Source organism: Paralichthys olivaceus, chromosome 22 (assembly GCF_024713975.1).
Source record: "Paralichthys olivaceus isolate ysfri-2021 chromosome 22, ASM2471397v2, whole genome shotgun sequence".
Lineage (NCBI taxonomy): Eukaryota > Metazoa > Chordata > Actinopteri > Pleuronectiformes > Paralichthyidae > Paralichthys > Paralichthys olivaceus.
The window spans coordinates 3,411,350-3,427,355 of NC_091114.1; the positions used below are offsets into that span (position 1 = coordinate 3,411,350).

Consider the following 16,006-nt stretch of genomic DNA (forward strand, 5'->3'; position numbering starts at 1 on the left):
TTTCGGGTTGTTTGCAAGGTCACAGCGGAGTCATAAAACATGTTTCGGGCCTGAATGCAATATCTCAAAGCCACCTTGAGGGAATTTCTGTAACTTCTGATCAGTTGTCACTTGGAATCGAAGATGAACGGTTTAGATTTCAGTGGTCTGGAAAACGATTTTTGTAGATGGAAAATACACTGTTTGTCGGAGGCATACAACTGTTTCCATTTGTAATTACTATCAAAATGTAATCTTGTCTGATTCCTATTTGATTACTTCAAAATCAGACCTTTAAAATATTGCATCTCAAAAATACACAACTAATATTCGTCTTCATCCTCATGAAACATGTCAGAACATTTCAAATGCAAATACAATTCTGCACATTGAGTATTTGTTCGTTAGCTACTGAGCTACGGAGGCAGAGGAAGGTGAAGGTCCGCTGCTAACTGAGGAGAAAAAGTGAAGCTGTTTGCTGATGACAGCCGATTTATGTTTGTCCTGCACTGATTGCACTTTTTATTGGTTAATATCAGTGGTTATCATTAAAACAAATATTCATAATTTTTAAATTCTATATAGAATCAATGTAAGTGTTCACAATTTAAGAATCTTACTTTAATTCATTTGAATCATAATCTAATTCTAACAATATTTCAAATGCAATCAGAGCTCACAGTATGTGGTTACTCGTTTTATAACCTGATTATTACCCAACCCTGAATGTAGTTTGCATTTGCGGTGATAGACACCACAGACGTCCAGGAGACAGATGATGTGTGGGAGGTGCAGAAACACATTTGTGGACATTTAGTGCCAAAAATGTGGAGTAGAAAAAAAATAAAAAACCACTCGAGAACAAAGAGTCATTTTTTTTTGTCACTTTTATTAAGTAATCTTACTTGATATTAAAATCAGTCCAATTTGAGCAGGACATGAAACAAGCAAATGAGAGGAGGTAGTTACATTACAATGTTTGTGGGATGTACACTGATGAGCTAAAACGTTACGACCACCTCAAGTGGATAACAGTGGGTTAGGATCTGTTAGGATTGTGTGAAGGCCGTGGTGACGAGGGGCCAAATCACCACTGTGTCGGTCAGAGCTTCTCCAAACCAGCCGGGGGGGGGGCTTGTGACGAGGGTCTACCCCAGACCATGAACGGACCACAGGGTGTTGGGACGGGAGCAGGCTGGAACTACCGCAGGGCACTTTCAGAGGTCGTGTGGGTCAAGCGGGACCTGTGCGGTGACACTGATTTGGAGGCTCAAAAGCCACAAAAGCCAGCAGTGCTCCATAATGTTTAGCCTCATCAGTGTAATGTGATCGTAGAGACAATCGTTGAAAGTGAAACAGGTAGTGATGAGTGAGAGACGAGGCCTGTACAACTCCTCCGCGCCCCCCTCGTAAAATATAACACTCGGTCTGTAGAGTGAGAAATAAGCTTCAGGAGAACAAAAACATAATCTTGACAATACAAAGGGAAATTATAAAACCAAATCAAACATACAATAAATATTAAGTATCAAAAACAGTGTTGATCCCTTTTGCGTAGTTGAACACTGACATTTAGATCTAGATCATTTACTGCTGAAATAACTTCGCAACAAACAAAACCAGTGATGAATGCTTTATGGGAATAAATCACTTTCAACCATCAGACGAAAACAGTGATTTAAAAAGAACATGTTAACTCTTTTTGAAATTCTGGGCTGGATTCAAGTCTCAGCTCTGAATCAGTAGCAAACACAGTGAAAGACAATCATAGGACACACGTGCCAGACTTGTTCTCATTCAAGTAAGTGCAGTGACGTATGAGGAAAGTAAAAAAAAGCCCATCTCACAATATTAAAAAGTCCTTAAACACAACAATTCATGACTGTTTCCCCCAACTTACATGAAACCACATTAAAAAAAAGTAATAATCATATGAAATGACAACATTACATTTGTAGTCACTTGTTTATCTGGACTTAAACATTTTTATTAAAGATGGGAATTAAGGGTCATTTGTCAAACCTTCAGGTCTGTTGCATTGTTCTATAATAGTAGGACTTTTCAACACAAGCACCGATACAGTATCTGAATTCCGATGCCATACACCAACACCAAAGCTTTTCAATGCCATTTAAACATTAGTTTTTTTCCCCATTTAATGGTAGTATATTACAACATGGTGCACGCATGTTCAGAGACTTGTTGCTGACATCATAACCGCTCTCCACACCGGCCTTGAAATAATTACTGCAATGTTAAAAAAAAAAAAAAATCCTTCTTGTTCCATGTGAGAGCGAGCTGAGGATAGGGCTTCGTGACAGTCTGAGTTTGTCTCAATCTGTGTTGCGGTTTGTTTGTTTTTTTCTCTTCCGTGTGAAATTCTCCTGAGCCACAGCAGCAGGCTACGTCCTGGTGGCAGCTGCCAGCGATTAACACCGCAACGCAACTGGACTGGAAAACTCAAGACTGTGGAAGCCTCGCGGCAGATGAACTCTGGAATGTACAGTTAGTTTAAAGGCTGGTGGTGGTTATTTAAAGGTTGGGAATGAGTACACCATCTATCGACGTGCATGTGGATTGTAGCCAGGTCCAAATCTCTTTTTTTTTTTTAAACTTTAGAAGCCTGCGTTTTCTTTAACAAGAACCTTTTATGATAAAATGGTGTAAAACGAGAATACATCTGAGGCCAGATATTTATTTGACAGTTTTCAATACTTAGTGTGACGGAAACATTGATCCTTGAAGTTGTACCACAGTAACGACCACCATGTTGGTGCTACATAGCGGCCATTAAAATGTTTATTTCGTAAAAAGAAAACTCCATCATGTAATGAACTGAGTTTCCTGTTAGTCCACTGGTTGAGCATGAACTCATTATGCCAATTAGTTGGAAGTACCTCATGGTCATTTCCTGTTTACGAGGACGAGTTAGAATGTGGAGAATTTTTAGCTCAAAGTCGTCATCGGGACTGAACGCACTAATGTCCTCACTGCGGATGGACAGTCGCCGAGCACAAAATAAAAATTCCATGTTAGTGAATAGATGAGAAGAGACGGTGGCGGCTCAGAGAGTCTCAGGGCTGCAGCTGACGACTTTACTTTTTCTTAGAACAGTGTTAAGAAAAGAGCTGCTCCAATTCTCGGAATGCTGAGGAAAGGAGCTTCGATGCTTCCTAACATATCTCCTTCAGGAAACGCTGGGCCGTACTCAGACAAAGGAAAGGAGGAAATTGCCGTCCCACAATTCATTGAAGCCAATTCCGAAAGATCCTCTGTAGACCAGATTTACTTCGGTTCGGCCTTTGTGGGTTGCGTAGACCGCGTCCTCTGAAGGAGCCAGCCACTGAACTGAGTCTCGCTCATCGTCAAACCCTTTGCAACTGTGTTTTGAAAAACGCTATACAAATTAAGTTTATTATATCATTTCTAAATGTGTTTAGCTCTTATAATGAGATGTTACTTCCTTTGAGTAACTGAAATCTGATTCTGCTCTGACACGTACACTCAGTTTGTCATTGTTTATCTTCCATATTGGATAAATACAGCATACAGTGTAAATTCTTCTCTGTCCTTGAACTATTGTGGTTTTCCTTCGAGGTTGGAGGATCCTCAAATAATTATTTTCGAGAAATAAAACAGGAACCGGACAATGTTTTGTAACTTTAGACACTTTCCCCCTCCTGTGCATTATGTCGTGGAAAAGTAGTAAAGCTAGGTAAGCCGAGCGCTGAACTTTGAACTTTTATACACTAATTCAGATGGGTTTAGCAATGGAACCATATTTCCACAGTGAAAAATACTGATCTAATATCAAAAAGATGTATCAAAACCTCTAGTCTCTACACTAACAGTAGCTATCAAAACTGGAGCGTTGTGATGATCTGCATGTAGTGCATGTTTAACCACACAGTTATCTGTTTACAGTAGTCACACACAGTGTTATATACAGAGCAGACTCTCACATATTAGTGCCTTGCAAAAGGTGCTGGTTCAGTGAGCAAAGTGGTGCAGGTGATCGGTGACGTCCTCTGAACGCTCCCTGACGCTCTGTTCAAGGAGGTGTGTCAAAGACTGGCAAAAGGAGAAGACAAAATTCAGTGAACGACAACTCTTTTCGGGTAATTCTGTACAACACAGCATTAAATTCCTTCATAAGATTGTATTTCATTGGAAGTCGAGGGTTACCTGTTAGAGGTTGAAATGCCGTTTCCGCATTAGGTAAAGAAACTGCAAAAGAGGAGATAGAGAGGTGAACGTCATTAACGCGGCTCCAACACTCCTGAGGTTTAACAGTTTGGTTTTAAGATAAAAGTTACGGGCGGAGGCAGAAAGCGGGGAGTGGTGACTTAAAGGGTTATGCTGGGAACGCTTAGAGAAGAGTTTTCTGCAGAGGACGAGCAGTGTGATCTAAAGAGAGACGGTTTGGGATTAAAGGTCGTGGCAGAGAAAAGACTGAAACAGTGCAAACGTCTTCGGTTAGACACGGGCAGTGGAAGAGGAGGCAACGGAGAAAGAAAGGATTGTTGTCTACGTCACATGACTGAGCCTTATTCATTCAAACCAGCCTTACTATGTAGCTAAGTAGGAAGAGGTGGGGGAAACCACTGTCATGCAGTCACACTGGAAATGAGATTTCAGGCCTCAGGGCTAAGCTAATGGCATTTTAATCTGAATTTCCCCAAGGTCCAGACTGGCAGTGATTTAGTGTATGCAAATTTAACACATTTAACATTTCAGCGAATTGACTGGAACCACGAGGTCTGACAAGTTTCGTCTGGAGGCAAACAAACCTCCATGAGCCTGAGCAACAAAGCAATAATGTTCTGCACCGTCTTTGTATTCAGATTACGGCAGACTGGTGCTGCGTCGGTCTGAGGCATTTTATCATCTCCCGAACTCTCAGGAGCATCGCAATGCGCTGCGCTACCTCAGCTACAATGCTAACGTTGCCATGTTTCATCAAGTGGCTACTTAATTTGGTCTGGTTGTTGTAAATGCTGTAAATTTTAAAGTTGGAATAATTTGTGAGGTAGAATTTGACATTTATTTGTACAGGGAATCAAATATTTGACTGTTACTTATGATCAATAATATATCAAATCATCATTTTAGTTTTTTAAATGCCAATTAGTATCGGTAAGGTGAGGGATATTTAACTGCCACGTGAAACTTCACCACTAGGTGTCACTAAATTCTAAACACTGAACCTTTAAGGGGCGATTGAATACAGCTCCATGGGACACAAATCAAAAGCAAACACAGATCATCCACCCAATCACAGCAACGCTCAAGACAAAGCACATCACCGAATGAATCCATCACACCCACCGGCTACAACCACACATACAGCATGTGTGTGTGTGTCTCATGAGTAGTAAGCCGATGCTTTCTTGCTGGAGTGTGGTGGGGGTCGACGCATGGAGAGAGGGGGGGGCACCCTGACGAAGCATGGAGGAGGAAGAATGAGGTGTGAGGTGAGATTTGGCATCGTGATGGTAAAGCTCAGAAACCCTTCCTCTGAATCCAGCTAAACTTCTTGTGCAGGCAGACACGTTCAGAAGGTCTCAATGTCATAGCTTCTTTTTTTTCTAGTTGTCATCGTACACAAATTAAGTGTGAGTGAGTTTTATCTAGTATTTATCTATAGTGTGTATATGTTTAGCTTATATGTAAGTGCAGAAATGCTGCATTTCTATTAATTTATTTATGTAATTGTTTATTTATGCATTACCACAAAATCAGCCTGTTGGAATAAGATGTAGTAATCCAATCCAGTTATTCATTACGCATCAACATTAATTATCATTATTATATGGTCAAGAGCATTAAGCTACATCCACACTAGTGACTTTTAGTTTTTTTAAGCACTTTTGCAATGATTACACCTGACTAATGCAATTCAACCTAATTTTGATGTGTATGATTAAGACACTTTGCTCTCATCGTTTCCTCTCATACATACTTACCTGTGTAAAATATCCCCTAACCACTGCATCCACAACAAAGGCCAGAGCTACACTCTCAGCCGATATTGTGAAATGCAAACATTAAAAACAAATGGGTGCAAATCAAGGGAGGTGTTTTTAAAAGAATGGAGACACATGAGACAGAACTGAGGTCAAAGTATTGATCGTTTTCTCACCAGCTTGCCCTCACAGCCTCGATGTCACTCACTAAGTTCTGGGCCAAACAAATCCCAAAAATCTGTGGATGAAAGAAAAAAACGGGAAAAGCATTTAATGGCGACGTTACACGTTTTCATCGAGAAATTATGGAATGAAGCTTTTGTGTCCAGTGTTTCTGGAGCACCATGAGAGGTGAATGGGACTTGCCTGCAGTAGTGCGACTCCGATGAAGATCCCCGCCACTAACGTGAGGTTGTCCTGCAGCCACTTCTCGAACTGCGGCACACAGCCTTTTACATTGATGTAGTCCTTCTGCTCCAAGTCCTGCACAAACAGAACTACCTTTCAGCATCTTCAAAAACTCCTTTTTTTGACTTCATTTTTTGTGCGTTTAAAACAATCTTCCATTCTCCGTTCTGAACACACAGAGGCAAAGCAGATTCTTTTTTACTTGTAATCTTTCCATGATGGAAAAAAGAAGCCTAAGGGAGACATCCTTTATCGAGTAATTAGTGTTGGAATCAAAGCACACGTCTTAATCAGCCTGTCGCTAGTCACTGAGGAGAAAGAACCTACTGCTGTTTAAGTCAAACTTTCCATGAAAACCAATTGGGTTTAATGAGAATGTCTTAATGTTTTCATCATGATTTGGTGTATGTGGTATCAAGCAAAGCGCCAGTTGCTAATATTAATGTTGGAATAAATTAATTATACGAAGTTATAATTATTAAATGTAAAGTTTGAATGAATGAACAATGATGGTGGTGTGGTGTGTTTGGTATGTGGCAGGTGTATGGCAGGTCATTTCATGTTTTTAGCCTTAATGTCCAAGCAGTAACCGCAGCTAGCAGTAACTTGGATGATAACAGGACATTTAGGCTAAAAACATGATGTAAATGATGCCTTTTCGGGTCGAATTTGAATGTCTGGTCTTAAGGACACTTGGAAAACACCACAGGATTAGTAAAGATAACTTAATCGGCTTAGTGGTAAGAACATATCAAGTGAATTTTTAATTTTGGTGGAACTATCCCTAAAATTACATCTTAATCAAAGAAAAAGAAAAAAGAAACAACCAAAGAGAGCGATATAGTCGGGCACATTAGTCACTTACTGGTTTAGCTCGAATGTCGTATCCACACTGAGTGTTGATCACATCCTCCTGTAGACAAAGAGTCAACTTTATAGTATCGTAAAAAATAAAAGCAGCATTTTGAAATAAGCATCCGTTAAAAATGTGCAAAGTTTGGGGGAGAACTGAGGAAGAGCAGGACTTGTGCAGCCATTGATAGCAGCTCTGTGAGGCTGTACAGCTGTGCCAAAAGCTATATAGTAGGTATGCTAACATGTCCAACACTGCTGCAGGTAACGGCAACATGGACTCCTAATATTAATGTCTAATAACGCAATGGAATGCAGGAAGGCTAACGTAAAAGGTCAAAGGGCAAAGATTGTTGCATTGTTGTCTCAAAATTATTTAGAAATATGACTAAAATGAAAATATATCCAGTTTCCATCCAACAAAAAATAAACTTCCATGGCCTCCAACGTTTCTGGAAACATCAGTTAAATATGTTACAACTCTGTGAACCGCCACCGTGGCATATAGAACTTACATACAGTATAAGTTCTTATAATAAACGTGTAAATGCGTGCAGTGTCGGGGGGGACTCGTACCGCCGGGTCCTTGGTGCAGCAGGAGAAAGGAACTCCGCACTTCTCCCTGCTGGGATTCACATCAGTGCAGTTGAAATAGATGTTCAGGTTCCAGTCATCTGCTCCGAACGCACCACAGCACTCCCACTGAAGTCAGACAGAGAGGAGAGAATGAGGAAAGTGACCAACGCTCCTGTGGCTCGAATTAAAACGCTGTTGAATTTGTTGACCGAAATGAGAAGAGACCATTTGGCAGTTTTAGACTAGGTGGACCTGATTGGCCTCATGACCCGATTCGCTTGATCCATTGAGGAGGTCTAGAAAAACCAAACCAAAACTTAAGTTGTAATAAAATGCTATTTTTATTCATAGACTTACCTAAAGGCACAGAGGCAGAGATCAGGATGTAAGAGTGTTGTAACTACGTCATATTGTTTGTACTGAAGGTTTGCTGTTAGCTTGTGGTCATTTTAAATGAGATCGTCAATATCTCACGTTAATTATATCCCCAGTGGGTTTTGTTCTTCTGGCTGCACATCAGTGTTTCACAGCCAAGTTCAAGATGTCGGAAGCTGACGGACTTAAAATTTGAAATTCATTCAGTAATGATGCTGTGTGGTGATAACTTGTCCGAGCAGTTTGGATTTTTGGAGGTCGAGACAATCTTTGGAAGTTAGAATTTCCACAACCGATATATTGTCTGAAAACACAACGTTTATAGACGTGTAGAATTTGAATTTCTACGTAAATGCTTTTCTGCATCGTTTATTCTGTAAAAGGAAAGTTTTCATATGAACAAACAAACGCAGACACAAAATGTCTTATATGACTTAATTAAATCGGGTTAATATTTAACATATTATCACATGGTGCAGTATCTGTAGATGAACGTCTGGTATAACCAAAAGCTTTGACATCCAATAAAAATGTTTTGCACTTATAAAAAATCCATAAACACACATGTCGATTGGTGTTTACAGCAGCCAATAGTGCTGAATGTGCATCACACCTCCGCAGCAGAGTTGAAAGTATCTAGTTGCTCAACAATAAAAGTCTTGAGCTTTAAACCACTTGGCAAAAATCGAATCATTAGACTGCTAATGTTTCAAGAACTTTGCCGTCAAACAGTCCAACACGTCTTACGTATTCCTGAGTGAAATCGATGAGGTTCTGGAGATCGATGTCGTCCCGATACGCCCGGATGTTATTGTTGATGAACAGGTTGAGCTGGTCTTTAATCCAGTCCTTAAAGACAAACGCCAGGACTCCTGTCGTCAGCTCCAAGAAAAAGATGATTCCGAGAAACACAGAGAACTACGACAAGAGGAGGAGGGGAACAGGACAAGATGACAAATTCACATTTGCAGAGAGTTGCATTCTGGGGTAATTTATCTCTGCATGCAGATTGGAGGATTTTTTTTTTTTTATCATGGAACATACAAACTTGAGCAGGAAGGTGTTTTCTCGCAGCGCTCCGATGCATCCGGCAAACCCCAGAATGAACATGACGGCCCCCACCACCATAAAGAGCCAGACTGGGTCCAGACCGCCGAGGTCTGTGATGGATGAGATGTTGGACAGGACCCCCTGGAGCGAGGACACAGAGCCGCAACGCGCAGTGTGAGTCAGGCAGCTGCGTCTCTTTCGGGAGAGCTCATGTTTGCAGGGTCGTAGTGACATTAACAGGATGCAACTCGGATGAACTCAAGAGGAGAAACAATGCTGCTGCGAAAATGTATTTAGTGAACTGCGAAATAAACTGCTTCAGTGAGATGTCTTGAATCAAAGGGTTCGCTTCAGTCTACATGCATTGAATTAACAATGATTTGGTAGAACACACAGGTTGCAAAGTTTGAACCTAGTTTCAAACTTAATCTGGTTATTTGAACGATTTGTTTAACTACTATGCAAATGAGTGAACGGTGAATTTAGTCCATTTAGTCAAAAGAAAGTAAAATACTCTGTAGGTCCAGGGCAGAACTGAAGAGAGGGAGATGATTCTCTGAGGTTTCATAGTAACACCTTTAAAATCGTACAAAATTACATGATCCATTATTAATGTCAAATATAGATTAGTGCAGCTTTAATGGGAATGAGTAGTGGCACAACATTTTAAAAAAACGAGCATTAAACGAGGACAATAACAATCATACTGGCATTTAGTAAAAATCTGACAAGGACAATTCACAAGAAGTTTTATTTACAAAATAAGCTGTCACTACACCATAAGTATATTTCTCAATAATAACTCTACTCACCTTCTCACTCCATGCCCACAGTCCAATTCCAACTAGGGCCATGCCCAACAGCTGCAAAAGAGAAAAAGAAAACAAGACGGTCACGTCAAATGCCTGAATGTGTTGATGCAAAGTGACACAATGGCAGCCTGTCACATTTTTATATAGTGTTCCTCTGACGCCACCGTGACTCTGTGATGGCCGTCTGGCACCTTGGTATTTATTTCATCGTGTGTCCATTTAAGTGTCAATACGCTCGGTGAGTAGTGTTGAGTGTGCAAGTCGCTATAATGAGGAAAATCGTGCTCACCGTTAAAACGAGTGCATACAGTAACATACATTATGACTGTGTGTGTGTGTGTGTGTGTTTATATATACATACAATACCAGAATGCTGCTTTTTTTTAAAGGCTCAAAGTCTTGTTTATATGATAAGAAGCTTGTCACCTTAGTTCACTCATATGTGTAGTTCAGTTTTACTGACTGGATACATTTACATTCCAATAGCAGCTGAAACACATGTGTGTGGTGTGTCTGTAGTGTGTGTGTAGTGAGTGTGTAATGAATGTGTAGTGTGGATGTAGTGTGTGTGTAGTGAGTGTGTAGTGTGGATGTAGTGTGTGTGTAGTGAGTGTGTAATGAATGTGTAGTGTGTGTGTAGTGAGTGTGTAGTGTGGATGTAGTGTGTGTGTAGTGAGTGTGTAATGAATGTGTAGTGTGTGTGTAGTGTGGATGTAGTGTGTGTGTAGTGAGTGTGTAGTGTGTCTGTAGTGAGTGTGTAGTGTGGATAAGATGTGTCTGTAGTGACTGCGTAGTGAGTCTGTAGTGTGGATGTAGTGTCTGTAGTGAGTGTGTAGTGTAGATGTAGTGTGGATGTATTGTGTCTTTAGTGAGTCTTTAGTGTGGATAAGATGTGTCTGTAGTGACTGTGTAGTGAGTCTGTAGTGTGGATAAGATGTGTCTGTAGTGACTGTGTAGTGAGTCTGTAGTGTGGATAAGATGTGTCTGTAGTGTGGATAAGATGTGTCTGTAGTGACTGCGTAGTGAGTCTGTAGTGTGGATAAGATGTGTCTGTAGTGACTGCGTAGTGAGTCTGTAGTGTGGATAAGATGTGTCTGTAGTGACTGTGTAGTGAGTCTGTAGTGTGGATAAGATGTGTCTGTAGTGACTGTGTAGTGAGTGTAATGTGTCTGCTGTCAATAGTGTGGATGTAGTGTCTGTAACTGGTGTTTAGTGTGTCTGTAATGAATGTATGGTGTGTCAGTGGCGTGTCTGTAGCGTGGAGGAGGTGTGCCTCTACCACCGACGTGCAGGAAAGGTCAGTGGTGTGTCTGTAGATGAGCTGCAGCACTGAGCTGTCATTATAGTTCAGTGCAGAAAGCCGATTAGCTGCTTGCTGTCAGCTGAGCTTGCAGCTGCTGTTGTGAAGAGGACACGAAACGCACACTGGTCCGTCAGTACTGGATCTGTCGGTACCGACCCGTCAGTCGCTCTGCGAGAACAGAGGTGACGGGCAGCGGGCCTTCCTCCCTATTGGCCAGCGGGCGTGATCACAACCGAGGTGCGGCGGACAAAGCGCAGCTCTTACCCAGAACAGGATGTTGAATCCAAAGATGAAGTATTTGATGCAGCAGCTCACTTCTTGTCCTTTGAATTGATTCCCCGACATGTTGGAGCATCATCCGTGTTCCTGCGTGACGGAGAGAGAGAGAGAGAAGAAGAAGAAGAAGAAGAAAAAAAAAAAACCACGGCCTGCTTCTCAGGCTTTGTGTGCGGGATGGAACAGGTTCAGCGCCCCCCGGGGATGCATCTCACTTCGTCCGCCTCAGACAGCTCCTGCCGCCGCGTCAGCACCGCGTCGGCTCCACGGCGAGCAGGGCCGCTCGCGGGCGCGGCGGGAACGACGGGGTGCGGGAGAGAAAATGGAGGTTGACGGAAAACCACCGACGGGCAGGGGACGATGCGAGCCGCTATCTGAGGAGGCGGCCCCGCGACTGCGCCTGCGCGTCGACGATTGGCTAGAAGAAGAATTGAAGGACCGAGAGCGCGGCCAATCAGATGAGAGGGAAGTATGAGGCACTTCCTCTGTGTTTTTTTTATGAAGAGAAATAAACCTTCCATCTAATTTACTTCCTGTCTACTCTCTAAGTTTAATTGTTAATTGTTTGATAATGTCCTGTTTTACTGAATGAAATAGTAAGTTTTCGTATTTTAAACCTCAAGAACTTTCATTTCTTAATAGGTTCTTAATTTTTTTATTTTAAGCATACTGGAATTAAACATCCAATTCTTGTTTGAGTAAATCCTTCTGTTTTTAGTTTGAACACATAGATCACACTGTGATCAGTGAGGGGATTAGCAGAAATACCACCGCTGATTTCATACCTGGAGAAGTGGTTTTCAATTAACCAGTACTCAGTTCTAGACTTTGAATTGTGTTTTGAGCTGAACCATGAATATCTGAATATATCTGGATTTAAATATCTCCATTTTATCTCTTAAACTCTGTTTTTTATCATAAAATATCATGAATTAAGTTGAGATCTCATCCAGTTATTCAGTTGCTTCTGCTATTTTCAATGAATATAAATGTAATTGAATTTGCTCCAGTACTGTTTGTCGTTGTATTCATAGATATTGATTAATATGGATTTCAAATCATCACGAGTCAGTATAAGAATTACCCAACGAATATATAAATATCTGTTATTCAGTAGGATGGCGACCTCTGCTGACCTTGAAGTGCAACGACTGAAATACTCTTCTTCTCCCCATTTAGACCAAAGCACAGCATCCTCAGTCTTTGAATGGATATCTTACAGGACAATACAATTAGCATTTTTCCCTTTACAGAATAGAACATCTTTTTTTGGTCATATCTCTTAGAACCCTTGTATTAACAGAAATAAGAGACTGATCGTTCTTTAACTGAATCATGGCATACAAACAAAAATGAAGGATAGGAGCCTCGGAACACTTTTATGTGGATATATGTTGAATGTACCTTTCGACTGGACTCCAAACAGATATTGAAATATCTTTTGCTTTATCTTTGTATTATTATTTGTTTTATCTTCTTTGCACTTTTTTGCAATTTGCCATTTTTTGGTTTTCTGTTTACTTCTGTAATCTTGCTCTGTACTGGTAACTGTGATGAATTTTGCTGTAATTGCTCGATCTGTTTTTCTTGGAAAAGATGTTGCTTGTAAGATATGTACAGTATATACACAATAAAGAAAGGAAGACAAAAAACGTCACGAGGACTGCAGCAGATGACGAAAGTCGGGTGAAGGTTTCAGGTAAGACTATAGCTCCTGTCTTTTAATGCATTTGTGTGAAGAATGTAAAAGTTTGGGTTTAATGATGGAGATTGTTTGCTAAAAACAATCAGAACTGAACTCAACTTACACAGTTGCTTGTTTATAAACTACATTGCTTCTGTTTTGAATACATTACATTGAATACATTTACTACGTGGTAAATCTAAAACCAAAAACAGCAGATAAACTAAAATACCATTTAAAAGTAATGGGCAAACAAAAGGATTAAAGAAACACAAGTAATAGCAGTGTAGCTGCCTACGACTGTCAATACAAGTGCATAATGCACAGTGTGTATCTGCTTACAGTCACAAACATTTAAAGCTGCTTCCCACAAATGGACTGTGATTGTTATTTACATTCCCTGACATCTGATTTTGGATTTCACCACACGCTGAATATGTTTCTAACTCTACACGTTTTGCCCTAAACAGATCTTGTCTATGTTTATTAGCAGCAGTGTTTTTATTCCCAATAACAAATTATTAGGCTCATAATCATAATAGTTTAGACTCTTGTTGCATTTATCGTCACTCTCAATAAAGTTTTTAATGATTCATAATTATTCCTTTTGCCAACATTACAGCATCAGCCACCCAAAAGTACCACTGCAGCATTTCTCTGGCTCAAATTGGCGTCGTTCCCACGAGCACCAGACATTGAACCACAATCCCCGCTCACAGCAGCCTGACAGCAGCCACGGGCCTTCATGGCGATCTTCTCCAATAACGTAGGCCAGGACCCTGCACTATGACTTCTATTAGTAATATTAATAAACGTAACAAACGAGAGCCATGAAGGAATGAGGTTATTAAATCCAAAGAGTTGGAGATCCCGGCCAAAATGAACAAAAGATGAGGAAGACGCTGGGCCAGCCGCGCAGTTGTAAGTTGCACTCATCTAAAAATAAACAAAAATCTAAATCAAATCCCAAAAAACTGGACTACTGGAGATCTCCAACTTAAACTAAAATTACTTGACAAGTAAATCTGGTGCTTTTGCCATTGCTGCTGTTGCTGTGGCTTGAGTCAGAGCGTCTCTGCTCCTCCAGCTTCTTATCTCCATCTCTGATTGCAAACGAGCACCAGGTTCTGCAGCACCTGCGGAGCGGACAGGAGGAGGAAAGAGAGCAAGGCCTCAATAAGGAAGCTATGAGCTGTGGGACAGAAGTGTGGTCCAGAAAAACCACAAGTCCTTGGACAACCTGTTTCTCAACAAAGAGAAGAGGCCGATCCCAACCTCTGTGGCAGGTGTCATCAAGGATCACCTGCGGAAACCTGAATATGCAGCTCCAGGAAAATTACCCTGCACTTATCGAGCAGCATGGCTGGATCCAGAACGCATGACGAGGATGATGTCGCAGGCCTCAGTTCCAGGGAGCAGGACAAGACTTGTGGATTTATCTTGTGATACTGCTTTGAAGCGGATCTTCTCACAGAAGCATGTGACACATGCGTGTAGGATGCATTTGTGGCTTTAAAGACGAAGTACAGGAACAGACTGGATGTTGGGCCTGATCTCCGCCTGAAGTTGACGTCCATTCAGCCAGACATTCAACCCTCTTGTCAGGTGAGTAAAAGTTACACAGTGTATCTTACCTCAGTGTGTTTTAATGTCCAGTATATCGAGATAAACAGCTTGAGGTCTCAGACTGGAGTAAATTAAAGGGATGGTTCTCCCAAAAATGAAAATGCATTCATTATCTACTCACCACTATACAAATGGAGAGGTGAGTATAGAGTCCACACAGTTTTCATGGGTTTCAGGGGTAAAAAGCATTAGGTAGGTAAATCATGAGCGATTCTTCAATTGTAACCTGCTCCAATGCTGTTTACCCCTGAGATTCCAAAAGTGCTTTGTGCACTTAAACACGTCACCCACCTCTCCATTGGCATAGTGGTGAGAAGATAATGAGTGCATTTTCATTTTTGGGTGAACTATCCCTTTAATGTCAGTTTATGGACTTGTGGGAGGGTAAATAAATATTTGGTTATGCCACAAATGTGTTTTTCTTCTTCCTGATATTGTCCTCCAACACTATTTGCACTAAATGCTTAAAACTTGTTTGCAAATGGTGATGTTTAAATGTGGATGGATTATTACGGACAATTTGAGGACTTTGAGTGCTTTGTTTTATCCCATTGCATGTGGCTCACAGGGAATGGCTGCAGTACACAATGTGGACACTTTATGATTCAATATGCAGTAATCTCATCCCAAACCATGTTAACTGTACTCTAGTCATTTAAGCTTGAACCTCTCCATCCTATGAGTACACCTTCATCCTCATCTTCTCTCTTCTGGGCTTCTGCAAACCAGAAACAACGGTGACTAAGGGAAAAAGAAGATAGAAAGCGAAGCAGCTTCACTTCAGCTTAATTGTTTTACTTAGCAGGATTGGGGATGTGTGTACCGATGTTGTTTTCAACCATTCCACTGTAATTATTGGTGCGAGGACTGCTTTGGCAGCAAAGTTGATTTACTGTGTCCCAATATAAGTTCAAGCACAGACTGTGTTGTAGAAAGTACACCAATATTAAAGGTCCAGTTATTTATGATTCATCGTCTTTAAAAAGTTGACATATATGATATAACAACCATATCGGGCCAATTGACCTCTGAAACACAAATACAAAATATGTTTCAGTAAAAATAAGAATCCTCTGCTTAAAAATGTAACCTTTAATTA

General features: G+C 40.8%; 2 protein-coding genes across 4 annotated transcripts in view; one reads left to right on the forward strand and one right to left on the reverse strand.

The window, feature by feature from the left end:
• Nucleotides 1-1,599: 1,599 nt before the first annotated feature.
• Nucleotides 1,600-13,244, reverse strand: tspan5a (tetraspanin 5a). 2 transcript variants are annotated; one of them, XM_020100222.2, is made up of 11 exons: nt 11,586-13,244; nt 10,019-10,069; nt 9,201-9,347; nt 8,904-9,074; nt 7,782-7,907; nt 7,219-7,266; nt 6,312-6,428; nt 6,122-6,183; nt 5,308-5,417; nt 4,165-4,206; nt 1,600-4,050 (listed from the first exon to the last, which is right to left on the reverse strand). In XM_020100222.2, exons 1-9 carry the CDS (start codon nt 11,664-11,666, stop codon nt 5,345-5,347), a joined length of 876 nt encoding a protein of 291 aa, XP_019955781.1. In that variant the 5' UTR covers nt 11,667-13,244; the 3' UTR covers nt 1,600-4,050; nt 4,165-4,206; nt 5,308-5,344. The 2 variants fall into 2 exon arrangements, with proteins under 2 accessions (XP_019955781.1, XP_019955782.1); XM_020100223.2 differs by lacking the exon at nt 5,308-5,417.
• frem1a (Fras1 related extracellular matrix 1a) overlaps nt 13,156-16,006 on the forward strand; it is a 35,903-nt gene continuing 33,052 nt past the window's right edge. For both annotated transcript variants that reach the window (XR_011239852.1, XM_020100190.2), the window contains exons 1-2: nt 13,156-13,296; nt 13,904-14,886. The gene's annotated coding sequence lies outside the window, so the exon portion shown is untranslated. The remainder of the gene's footprint in view (nt 13,297-13,903; nt 14,887-16,006) is intronic.

What these genes read in the sequence shown, in the direction of transcription:
- tspan5a (XM_020100222.2), bottom strand. Translation starts at nt 11,666, where the DNA reads ATGTCGGGGAATCAATTCAAAGGACAAGAAGTGAGCTGCTGCATCAAA. An exon ending in ACACCTTCCTGCTCAAGTTT is followed by an intron (nt 9,075 to 9,200) that starts GTATGTTCCATG and finishes CTCTTGTCGTAG; the next exon opens with TTCTCTGTGTTTCTCGGAAT. An exon ending in ACGACATTCGAGCTAAACCA is followed by an intron (nt 6,429 to 7,218) that starts GTAAGTGACTAA and finishes CTGTTTGTGCAG; the next exon opens with GACTTGGAGCAGAAGGACTA.